Source organism: Brassica napus, chromosome A3, assembly GCF_020379485.1.
Source record: "Brassica napus cultivar Da-Ae chromosome A3, Da-Ae, whole genome shotgun sequence".
NCBI lineage: Eukaryota > Viridiplantae > Streptophyta > Magnoliopsida > Brassicales > Brassicaceae > Brassica > Brassica napus.
Genome location: NC_063436.1, coordinates 11,692,580 through 11,704,623, shown reverse-complemented (window position 1 = coordinate 11,704,623; position 12,044 = coordinate 11,692,580). Strand labels below are relative to the sequence as shown.

At 37.2% G+C, this 12,044-nt stretch overlaps 4 protein-coding genes across 6 annotated transcripts; 3 read left to right on the top strand and 1 right to left on the bottom strand.

The window, feature by feature from the left end:
* The first annotated feature begins 337 nt into the window (after positions 1–337).
* Positions 338–1,724, top strand: LOC106438348 (tropinone reductase homolog At2g29300-like). Its single transcript, XM_013879471.3, has 5 exons — positions 338–571; positions 651–858; positions 923–1,139; positions 1,227–1,333; positions 1,420–1,724. Exons 1-5 carry the CDS (start codon positions 465–467, stop codon positions 1,609–1,611), a joined length of 831 nt encoding a protein of 276 aa, XP_013734925.2. The 5' UTR covers positions 338–464; the 3' UTR covers positions 1,612–1,724.
* Positions 1,725–4,398: 2,674 nt separating this feature from the next.
* LOC106438349 (tropinone reductase homolog At2g29320) lies at positions 4,399–5,819 on the top strand. 2 transcript variants are annotated; one of them, XM_013879473.3, is made up of 5 exons: positions 4,399–4,576; positions 4,675–4,882; positions 4,975–5,191; positions 5,287–5,393; positions 5,482–5,819. In XM_013879473.3, exons 1-5 carry the CDS (start codon positions 4,512–4,514, stop codon positions 5,671–5,673), a joined length of 789 nt encoding a protein of 262 aa, XP_013734927.2. In that variant the 5' UTR covers positions 4,399–4,511; the 3' UTR covers positions 5,674–5,819. The 2 variants fall into 2 exon arrangements, with proteins under 2 accessions (XP_013734927.2, XP_013734926.2); XM_013879472.3 differs by having other exon boundaries at positions 4,452–4,576; positions 4,659–4,882.
* A 232-nt stretch (positions 5,820–6,051) lies between these two features.
* Positions 6,052–7,007, top strand: LOC106438354 (tropinone reductase homolog At2g29370-like). Of its 2 annotated transcripts, none has more exons than XM_048775888.1 (3): positions 6,052–6,435; positions 6,507–6,613; positions 6,712–7,007. In XM_048775888.1, the coding sequence occupies exons 1-3, from the start codon at positions 6,288–6,290 to the stop codon at positions 6,889–6,891; spliced, it is 435 nt and encodes a 144-aa protein (XP_048631845.1). In that variant the 5' UTR covers positions 6,052–6,287; the 3' UTR covers positions 6,892–7,007. The 2 variants fall into 2 exon arrangements, with proteins under 2 accessions (XP_048631845.1, XP_048631846.1); XM_048775889.1 differs by having other exon boundaries at positions 6,055–6,435; positions 6,507–6,565.
* A 1,269-nt stretch (positions 7,008–8,276) lies between these two features.
* On the bottom strand, positions 8,277–10,758 carry LOC106438355 (serine/threonine-protein phosphatase PP1 isozyme 1). The gene is made up of 4 exons (XM_013879482.3): positions 10,256–10,758; positions 9,062–9,621; positions 8,760–8,986; positions 8,277–8,544 (listed from the first exon to the last, which is right to left on the bottom strand). Exons 1-3 carry the CDS (start codon positions 10,485–10,487, stop codon positions 8,810–8,812), a joined length of 969 nt encoding a protein of 322 aa, XP_013734936.2. The 5' UTR covers positions 10,488–10,758; the 3' UTR covers positions 8,277–8,544; positions 8,760–8,809.
* Between the last annotated feature and the right edge of the window lie 1,286 nt (positions 10,759–12,044).

The window sequence follows — 12,044 nt, the reverse complement described above, 5'->3', positions numbered from 1 at the left end:
TTAAGTTTACAAATCAGTATATCGCAACTCAAATGTTTAAGCAATTTCTCTTATTTTAACCTAAACAGACACTTGTACCCTAAAAATAATTATTAAACTTGAAACCAAAACATTAAAATATTTTTGATTGAGTGTATTTTTGAAAATTGTATTTTAAGAAATTTCTCAATATTATACCCTAAACAATAATCACTAAATTTTATCTGCAAATGATAAAATATTTTTGATTGAATATATTTAAAAAATAATAATAGTTAACTTATGATATTTCAAGCATTTTCTCCAATTTTAGTATATGCTTATAGTATACGACTACATTGCATTTCCACCACACATACAAACTCCTTTTTCTTGTGTCGGCATACATACTCAATCATTCATTTCAGACTTATCTTATCTTTTTAATATAATTAATTCACACTTAGTGATCTTCATTTTATAATATATATATATATATATAATCTATGGCATTTCTAGTCATTGCAAATAACATGCAAAAGGTAAAGATGGATAAAAGGTGGAATCTTCAAGGTATGACTGCTCTTGTAACCGGTGGAGCGGGAGGAATCGGGTTTGTTTTTCTTCCTATTGATATCGTCTTCAATGGTCAAGATTTTAAGTGATATTTTTTTTGTGGAACGCCCGCTTAGGCATGCCATCGTAGATGAATTATCTGCTTTTGGAGCTAGAATCCATGTATGCGACATATCTGAAACACTGCTCAGTCAAAGCTTAAGTGAATGGGAAAAGAAAGGGTTTCAAGTGAGTGGCTCAGTCTGTGATGTAACCTCGCGTCCCGAGAGAGAAACATTAATACAAACTGTCTCCTCATTGTTCGATGGCAAACTCAACATTCTTGTAAGTAAAGCATACACGTTGAAACATTTTATTTTTAGAGAAATCATCTTTTGGTTCAACGTAGGTAAACAATGTGGGCGGACTTCGTGAAAAACCAACAACAGAATATGGGTCAGACGATTTCACTTTCCATATCTCAATAAATGTGGAAGCTGCTTTCCATTTTTGTCAGCTTTCACATCCTCTCCTAAAGGCTTCTGGATTTGGAAGCATTGTCTTCACTTCCTCTGTTGCTGGAGTTGTATCATTTTCTTGTGGATCCCTTTATGGTCTAGCAAAAGGTAACCAAAGTACTACTAGAGGCAAGATTAACTAATCAACAAGGATGCTCTTTTCTTTTGTTGATTCATAATACAAGTCTTGTACAGGAGCTCTAAACCAGTTAGCAAGAAATTTGGCATGTGAATGGGCAAAAGACGGCATAAGAGCCAACGCTGTTGCCCCCAATTCTATCAGGACTCCTTTGTCTCAACAAGTAAACAATAAATCAACTTTAAAATATCCTTAACAATTAAGAACCTCAAGCCCTCTAATCATTCTCTCAAATTTTGTTTCTTGAAGTTTCTTGATGACGTCAGTTTCAAGGAGGCATTGTTCAGTAGAACTCCACTTGGTCGCATTGGAGAACCAAATGAGGTTGCATCACTAGTGGCATTCTTGTGTCTACCTGCGGCTTCCTATATTACTGGTCAAACCATTTGTGTTGATGGAGGCCTCACTGTTAACGGTTTCTCCTATCAACCACATGCTTGAGAATGGCCTTGTCGCTTGTTATAAAACTGTTTTAACTAAGTGTCTGCTATCTAATAAAAAAATTTCACGCTGTGAGTTTATGCAAAAAAAATATAAACGAGTTTGTTTTGCCATTGTGGAGATGCTAATCTTGTGGTAATAGTGAGAATCTTAGCGACCACGCACGGCTCTTTCACCCGGAATCCGAAACACAAAAAGCTTGGAGCAGTATCTCTCTGAGAGAGTCTCACGCATCACAAATGTTCTCCTCCATCCTCTATTTTGTACTAACAAAATAGTGTCTTAATTGATCATAACACGGGTAATACATAGGGGTGGGCATTCGGGTACCCGTTCGGGTTCGGATCGGGTATTTCGGATTTTCGGGTATTTCGGTATAGAGGTGTAGAACCCGTTCGGGTATTTCTGTACTTCGGGTCGGGTTCGGGTATTTTTAGTTCGGTTTCGGTTATTTCGGATCGGGTTCGGATATTTAGATTTTGAAAAAAAAAATTAAAATTTTCATTTTTCAAATTTCTTGTATTTAAATATATAACTTTCACTTAACTATTTTTTGTATTTTTAATAGATTGAATGGTTATTAGATTTGGACATAACATTTTCAAACTAAAAAGACATTAATTTGGTTATTGTTTTTAAATTTTGGATGTAACTTTTTGTTAATTGTTGAAATAAAAAGTTTGACATGTATTTTAAGTGCATAGCAAATCATCTTCTACGTAATTGTATGTATATCATATGAATTTAAAGTATGTGTAGTATCAATATAAATATTTTATATAAAATGAAAGATGTAAATTAAAAATAGAAGGTTAATTATACATATGTTCGGTTATCTTCGGATATCCATTCGGGTTCGGATATTACCCGTTCGGGTTCGGATATCCAATCTCTCCTAATTTAATACCCGTTCGGATATTTTGCTACTTCGGTTCGGATTTCGGTTCGGGTTTTTCGGATCGGGTTCGGGTGCCACTTCGGATTTCGGGTAAAGTGCCCACCCCTAGTAATACACATACGTGTCCATTATTTAATATCAAAACTTTGAACTCATATCAAATCTTTTAACCTTTTTGATAGTGTCTGAGATCAGATAAATGAGTTTAAATGCTCGTTGCAATATGGTTTTCTTTGGCTAAAAAAAGATACCTGGAAATGCTTTTAGATAAAAACTAAAAAGTACAAAAACTAGATTAGGGTAATGTGGTTTATGGATTTTAACTGGTTTATAAAAAAGTAAAACGCTCCCAGACACGGGGCTCGAGGCACTCCATAAATCAATGTTCTCCGGCGCCGGCGACGCGTTTTCCCGTCGGCGCTGGCTACTCGCGGCGACGTCATCATCGACCTGTATCTCTCTACTCTCCTTTCGCTCCAACTCTCGTGTTCTTTGCTGCTCAAGGTCACGTTATTTATCCATCGGGGCTCCGATGGTCTCCTCTAGGCCGAAGGTTTCTTCGACGCCGTTGTTCTACGGGGACTCCCGTTCTGTGAATCTATGTAGATCCTCTACCCGCCGTCTCACCCTTTACCGCCCGCCTCATCGTGGTCTCAGATCTGTAAGCTCAAACCGCAGATCCGTGTATTTCATTCTCTCCCTCTCGATGTCACTCCGGCTAGAAGATCCTCACCGACGTTCGCCCTCCATCTCTTCGCAAGCTCATTCTCAGACAACAACTTCTGATGTCTTGACCGGTGTTAGTGGGATTCCACATAAAACGCGGTTTCTAGATCCGAAACTGTTCCAGTTTAGAGTCATGGGCTTGCCGTCCCTCATCTCCCTTACCACCGTCACCGCCAATCACCGCGCTTCCTCCGCCTCACTTTTCCAACAAGGTCACGATTCTACTTTTCTTAAGCTGGGCCTTCAGATATTGAATTTGGGCTTGGTTAGCCCAATTGCTTTTAATTATAAATGGTCCAGTCCATTGCTTTCACAGCCCACAGTCTTGTGGGGGTTTTTAATCTCGTTGATTAATTGCCTGAAGACTTCCGATGGGTTCAACGGAGTTTTTACCGAAGCAGATTTACATACAACGCCCTATTTCTCTTGTGCGAAGAGTTTACTCTCTAATCATTTACCGGTGGGCTCACCGGGATCGCCTTCACTAGCATCAGTCCTCGTGAAGAAGCGAACCGTGCTATCCAATACCTCTTTGTTAAAGAGTGTTTCCCTTCCAAACATTAAATGGAAGTGTCCATCCATATCTATAACCGTCTTGCTATCTTGTGGAGCGGTCCGTTCGGGACCTGAAGATGCAGCGGACTTCGTTTCGACGATACTCCGAGGTGCGGATTGGGTGTTAACGTCACCTTTTCATGTGACTATCTCTCAGCTATCCAACTTTGTTGTGAAAGCCTTATCGACGCATTTAAGCTTGGTCTTGAATTCGCTGTCATCTTCTCATGAAGAACTATCTATTTTATCTGCTTTTGGCATTGTAGTTTATCTTTTTAATCAAAGAGGATGGTACATTCCCTCTTGTTATTGTAACCAAAACAACTGAGTTTGAATGAAAGTAAGCTGTGTTTCAAAAAAAAAAAAAACTGGTTTATAAATCACACAACCGTAAACAAAAACTTTGAAATAATTAAAAATTCGGCTCTAAATTAAGCCTTCTCAACTCATCACGTTTTATTCTTCATTTCGACACCTATTCTCTGTTGTCTCTTTTGGTCGAAGCTTTTGATTTAAAAGCCAGTTTTGCCTTGGACTACTAATTTAGATATTTTAGTTAGTCATGTTTTCTCTCTCTTACGACTGCATGACATTTCCACCACACAAACAAACATAATCAATAATTAGGGGGTATAAGACTTATCTCATCCACATTCATCGTATGTATATTATCTGTGGCATTTCTGGTCATTGCTAATCATCACAAACAAAAACAAAAAAAATGGATAAAAGATGGAGTCTTCAAGGTATGACTGCTCTTGTAACTGGTGGAGCCAGCGGAATCGGGTACACATTTCTTCTCAGTTTGATCTACAATATCACCTCTTTTAACCTTTCTTCTGATTCTATTTAACATAATATATTTAAGGAACTGGAATGTCTAGGTATGCCATAGTAGAGGAATTAGCTAGTTTTGGAGCTAAAATCCACGTATGTGACATATCTGAAACTCTGCTCAATCAAAGTTTAAGTGAATGGGAAAAGAAAGGGTTTCAAGTCAAAGGCTCAGTCTGTGATGTAACCTCACGCTCTGAGAGAGAAACATTGATACAAAATGTCTCCTCCCTGTTCGATGGTAAACTCAACATTCTTGTAAGTAAATGGTTTTAATAAACAAGTAAACAACTAAGCATATTCGTTAACGGAAACTTTTCTGAAGAGAAATCTTCCTTTTGTTCATATAGGTAAATAACGTGGGAGTACTTCGCGGGAAGCCAACAATAGAATATGTGGCAGTAGATTTTGCTTACCATAGCTCAACAAACTTGGAAGCTGCTTTCCATTTTTGCCAGCTTTCATATCCACTCTTAAAGGCTTCAGGTTATGGAAGCATCGTCTTCTTGTCTTCTATTGCAGGGGTTGTATCATTTGAGTGTGGATCCATTTATGGTGTAACCAAAGGTATTAATAGTTACTACTAGATGCAGTTTGCATGACTGACTAATCAACAAATTTTTCTTCATTTTTTTAATATTTTGTTGAATTGCTTTTATTAGGAGCTCTGAACCAGCTAGCTAGAAATTTGGCATGTGAATGGGCAAAAGACGGCATAAGAGCCAATGCTGTTGCACCTAATGTTGTCAAGACTCGACAGTCTCAATCTGTAATAATAATATATAATTTACAGATCTTGTTTTGTGAATTTAGCTACTGACTTCCTCTAATCCCTAACTCACTTTTGTTTCTTAAAGTATCTTGAGGACGTCAGTTTCAAGGAAAAATTGTTCTGTAGAACTCCACTTGGTCGTGCTGGAGAGCCAAATGAAGTTGCATCGCTAGTGGTCTTCTTGTGTCTACCTGCAGCGTCCTACATCACTGGTCAAACCATTTGTGTTGATGGAGGCCTCACAGTTAACGGTTTCTCCTATCAGTCACGGGCTTGAGATAATGGCCTTTTAGCGTTTTGTAACTGTCTTTAAACTTGAATAAAAACCTCACGATGTGAGTGTGTATACGAAAACATAAACTTTTTGGCAGTTCCATTAGTTTCTTTTCTTCAAAAAAAGAGAAGCATGATTCATTACTGATCCTTTTAATAATTTTCAAATTTATTCAACAAAAAACCAGTTTTGTACAATAAATGCTTCTTAGTTTTTTCTTTAAGCTATGGCTTTATATAAATAAACATTCTTCTTGTATTAGGAACTTAATTTAGCTAAAGGTGTGGTTCTTCAAGTTTTCTTCATCTCCATCAAGGTGCTAGTCATTTTTGCATCGCATCGGTACAAAATCCCAAATCTGAAGTTAAAAGGGATATTATTAGTCCCACATCATGTGGGATGATGGTCTTTGGGCAAGTCATTACTAATATGGTATCAGAGCCCATGATAAAAACCTGCAGATGATTTTCCACATAAACAGTTTCCTATCCATATAACTGGTAAAAGTGCCAAATCATGTTGTGTTTGGTTTGTTATGGGTGTATATAGGTAAGCAATGTGGGAACGGGTGTTGTGAAGCGACCATAAAGTGTACATCAGAAGAATTCAAGTTTATCATGGCTACAAATCTGGAGTCAGCATTTCATCTAGCACAGCTCGCACACCCGTTGTTGAAAGCCTCTGGTTCAGGGAACATTGTGCTCATGTCTTCCATTGCTGGGGTTGTAAATTTGAGTCGTACATCCATCTATGGAGCAACCAAAGGCATACATATGCGCATACTCAAAAGTTAATGATCATTTGCTTCTATAATAACATTAATTTTTGCATTCCAGGAGCCCTGAATCAGCTAGGGAGAAACTTGGCTTGCGAGTGGGCGAGTGATAACATAAGGGTTAACTCTGTTTGTCCATGGTTCATCACAACTCCTGCAACTAAAGATGTATATGACATGGAACAAAACAAAAACCTCACTAAAACTAGGGAAAATAATGATTATAACTATTTTAATGAATTTTAATTTATGTGAAAATGTTTCAGTTTCTCTGTGGTGAAGTAAAAGAAAAGGTAGAGAGTGTGACACCAATGGGGCGTGTTGGAGAGGCAAATGAAGTTTCATCGCTTGTGGCATTTCTATGTCTTCCTGCTGCTTCTTATATTACTGGTCAAACCATTTGCGTTGATGGAGGTTTCACTATCAACGGCTTCTCATTCCCTTAAATACATATATGTATAATTTCCAAATTGTTGGATAATGTTTTCAATACCTTATGAATTTGAGACCATTTAGGTTGATGGTTCTCACCCCATTTTTACATATATGATTCTCCTCTGTTGCTCGTGTTTACATTCAAATATTCAATATATGTTTCAGATTTTAGCGGAATGATGTGGAGTTTAATAGTATAATACAAAGGGTTGTTGATAGTTTATAGGAGGTGCTTTGTTTGTGCCGCAAGGCAAAGACATGCGATTGGATCCTATGTGCTAAAGGCAATTACGAGCAGTAGTTGTGACAAAAAAATTGAGACAACCGGTAAGCTAGATTCAAACATCAGTTGGCTAAGATGATCAGACCAGCAGATTTAACTGTGCAAGCCAAAGTGCTGCAAATAATGATGTTCTTATGAATAAAATTCTAAGTGTTTATGCGAGGCAAAACAGAAGAAAATGAGAGTTTTTGAGAGTGAGACATCTCTCTTGAATAAACCAAGTCTCACATTTTGCTTATTAATTGTCAGGTTTCTTTAAGGGCCTTGAGTTTTCTGTAACCCTTGTCGGTACCAAATATCCTGAAGCAACACAAATAAACCAATGATGGTAGCAAAACCAAGAAACAGAATCTCATGATGCATTGTACAGCCATTTTGTAGGTAAGATCGTGTGGCCCCAATAGAATACAAAATCTCCAATAATGAAGTAGAAAAAGGTTTTCGCAGACACCACTTTCCTGCAAGAGTAATCACCAAAGATGATTTCATACATCATATGCGGATAAAACTGCCGATGCAAGCCAGTTGAACGTCAGTAAAATGTGTAACATCCAATCTAAGAGACAAAGATGAGTGACAAAGCAAGAGATAACCAAATATAATACAGATCAGAAAGAGAAAATGTGATCAGTTCCACAAAATGATGGCAAAATGTATAAATATTGACACACTTCTCATTCATTGACAGTCAGGTCACTCAATAATCAAGGAAGAAATACTGATTGATCAGCACGCATCACAGCAACAAAGAACTCAGAAAAGAGAGAAGAAAAGGAAGTTAAGGAGACGTTGAAGGAAGAAGTACTCTGATCTATCAGGACGAGTTACAGTCACAAAGAACTTAGTAATCATGTGATTAGGCGGCTTGGCTTAAGTCATAAATAATGTGTGTTTGTTGTTGTTTCTGGTTCCAACTTTCTCTCAATCACACGTGCACACATTAATTTTCACTGTTAATCCTCAATTACACATATTTTTTTCCTTTAAGCACCTTATGTTCTTGCATTTGACAATTCACACCACCAGATTAGTTTTAATAGTCAAAAACGGATTTAATTTAATGTTATTGTAATCCCATAAGAATCTGCGAGCTGTGGTGAAGACAACTAGGACTCTAGAAAAGTTTTGGCCTTGGCGCTTCATAAATAAATAAGAGGGTACAAATGAGAGAATCTAATAAGATTATTCAGAAAGAAGACAAAACATACACGTTTTAGACAAACATGGAGATAGAAGCTAAAATTACAGCAGAGACCTGAGTTCTTTACTCTGTTGGAGACCGTCTCTGTGTTTTTGCTTAAATGTTCTATCATCAGGAGAACCACCAAGGTAACAGTTGAGTTGTTTCTGCCACTAGATCCTCTCTTTCTAGTGTACACAGCTGCACCAAATTGTCAAATACCAAAAAAGATAATCAAAAGCTGAGCCACAAAGAAAACACTCCGCATGCATATAAAACTCTTTGTCCTTGATGATGTGATAATACACATGTGGTGATGAACTATCTAGACCACCTTAAAGCAAGAAATGTAGAGACAAGTCTTATACTAACACACATGTGGTGTCAACTATAACAAGAACAAAAGTTTTTTTTACCTTTTGGAGTATTGTTAATATGAAGCATGGAGGTGACTAGATGATTGCTGCTATAGAAATGGTGATGATCTCTTATCCGACGGCTTAAGTATTTGGAACGAGCACATTAAGCTCTCATCAATGCTCATCATTGCGCCAGCATTGTCAAACTCTCCACAATAGTTGGGAGCTGAAAACACAGTAACAAGCTGTCTGTCTGCAAAGAACTCATACCCATCTTCAACAACCTAAAATACACAAGAGTTATAAAACACTCAGATAGTTTTTCTAAACAAACTTGAGTTAAAAATAAAAGAATAAACCTGGTGGGCACGGCAGATAAGGTCCATGTCATTTTTTTGCAAGAACTCTGCAACAGTGTCAGCTCCAAAAGTGTATGAAACACCACGATCATTCACTCCCCATCCTTTGACGTCTCCACTAGGATCCGACCAAAGCAAATCACACACCAAACCTGATTCAGGGATATCCATCGGGCGTGAAATGTTCCTGATCTGGTCCAAGCTCGTCAACTCTGGGGAGATCCCACCATGCATACATAGTATCCTGTCATCGATCAAAGCGGCCACAGGAAGACAGTTAAAGCAATCGGTGAATATCTTCCAGAGCCTGACGTTGAACCTGCGTTTGCACTCGTCATAGAACCCGTAGATACGATTGATGGAAGCAGATTCATGGTTCCCTCTAAGCAAGAAGAAGTTCTCAGGGTACTTGATTTTGTAAGCTAAGAGAAGGCATATTGTTTCCAAGCTTTGCTTGCCACGGTCGACGTAATCACCTAAGAACAAATAATTGGCTTCTGGAGGGAAGCCTCCATACTCAAATAGCCTCAATAGATCTGAATACTGCCCATGAATATCACCTGTGAAAGTATAAAACGAGAGAAAGAAAAAAACTAAGAAAAAACGAACCATTAAATCTAAGAAACAACCAGAAGAAAACATGGCATATCAAGGAGCAACCAAAACCCATAAGGCTAAGAAGATTTAAATGATGTAGACTAACAATTCAACCTCCATACAAGATTGGTGAATGAACAGCATTGAACTTGGTCAAAAAATTTGCAGGAAATGTTTCATGAGAACCAATCAATCAAACCATAACTTAATGAGTCATCATATTAAAGAATCAAACCTCAAGAACATGTCAAAACACTTAACAGTACTCAAGTCTTGCACTATAAAAGACTTCTAATAAACCCATAACTTATTAGTACTACTATTATAAACGAATCTGAAATTCATAAGAACCTCTCCAAACTCTTAATCATATTTAAGACTTGTAGTATAAAGATTCCACCTTTTACCACCCATTCACTTGATTTAATAGGTTATTAACTCAAAATATCAATTTTTTTTTGAGCCACTCAAAAGGTCTAAAAAAACATTTATGCTCGAACCGACAAACTAATTACTACCAGACCAACTGTTACCTACTTACAGATTCTCTTTTTCAAGAAAAAAACACTATTTGAGCAGAGGGAGAAAGAATCTGACCGCAGATCTTGATGGGAGCTTCGAGTTCGAGGAGATTAGGTTGTTGAAGAAAGATTTCTTTGGAGACAGCACAGAGCTGACGGATTTCACCTTCGCTGAGGTGAACTTGCTTCCCGGATCCAGGCCTCGTGTTCCGAAACTCAACCAAACGGCGGATGATATCGTCAAGAACCGCCGGTTCCATTGCTGGCTTCTGCTTCTGCTCCTGCTCCTGCGCCTGCTTATCCGCCATCTCCGATTACTGAGGAGAGGAGAGGCTCTGTAAAGGTATGGTAACGCACGGAGATTAAGCTCCTTTGCCTTTGGCGTTCGAGCCGCCAGAAAGAGAGGAGACAAGAAGAGACGACCGGCGCTGTCAGATGATTCAGTTTGATTGGTCCATTTTTATTTAACTTCTTATTATCACTCTTCGTTATTACCTAACCAGAACTGATTTGTGTTTTTAAAATCGACCTAATGGGCCTTCTATACGTTATATTGGGCTTAATATCTAAGCTTTTATCCCCAAGATTCTGATGAACCATAAACATCCCCATAGGAAAATACACAGAACCAGAGTTGAAAAAGAAAGTTATGATGTGATGTCAGTGAACACACATGCATTGACTAAATAGCTACACCACACGGTTTGTATTATGCATAAAAGCGTCTGCATTGTTAAAGAATTAAAACAGAATGTTTTGTGTTAATGTGATGGATTAATTGATGATATTACTTTGGGATAAGAATTGGACGAAGTGAACCGTTTAATGAAAATTATGGTTGTTTAACATGACTACATGAGACTATGTGATGATTGTGATTCGTAAGGGTCCGGAGGGTGTGGAGATGTGATGGCCCGTTTAGGTGTATAATTGACTGGGGAGACTGTGGACGGATTGGCTGGTTGAGCCAAAAGGGACGTATGCGGGTAATCACAGTAGAGCATCGACCGGTGCATTAATCTCACTGATTGGGGGTGTGGTTGCACACGTCGAGTCACATTTGTGATGATACGTGTTTGGTGATGTTGTGAACTGAATGTAATGTAATGGTGTTAACTTTGTTGAATTGTTGTCTGCTGCTAGTCAGTATTCGTTTTGCATTGAATCATATAATAGTTTTTGTAGAAAGACTAGTTTAGAAGTTGTTTCATTAAGTATATGAATTGACAATCTTTGAAGATGTGGCATTTCAAATGGTGCACAAAACAGAGTTGGGGAATATGTGGTATAAGTTAACATATATATTGAGGTTTTATAAAATTGACGAAAACATTTTGGATAGCTAATGAACACATGTTGCAATTTGGCAAAACACACACACTGAAATTTGGAAAATTGTAAAGCCAAATTTTTTTGATCAAAAAAATGTAAAGCCAAATTTTAATCAAAATTAAACTCAAAATTTCTTTAGGCTAGAGACCACAAATAAAATTAACTAATTAATTTTGGTTGAACCTACTTGAGTCTTCTTTCCTATAAAAAGTGTGCTTCAAAATAATATTAAAATCAAATCAAATTCAACGGAACTTAAATAATCATATATATATAAGAGAAACAAATTATGTTATGCATTTACACATTTCATCCCATGGATTTTAATGAAAATATATATTCTATATGTAAAAAGAATACATATTTTTTGAATTTGGAAAATGACTTTGTAATAATTAAAAATAATATACATTCATATCTTTTACTTTTGCTTTGCTAGTGTTTATATCAAACAATATTGAAACAACATGTAAATATCAAGAATGTGTGTGATTGTAATAATTATATTACTAAACTAAAATGTAAAATTTGAA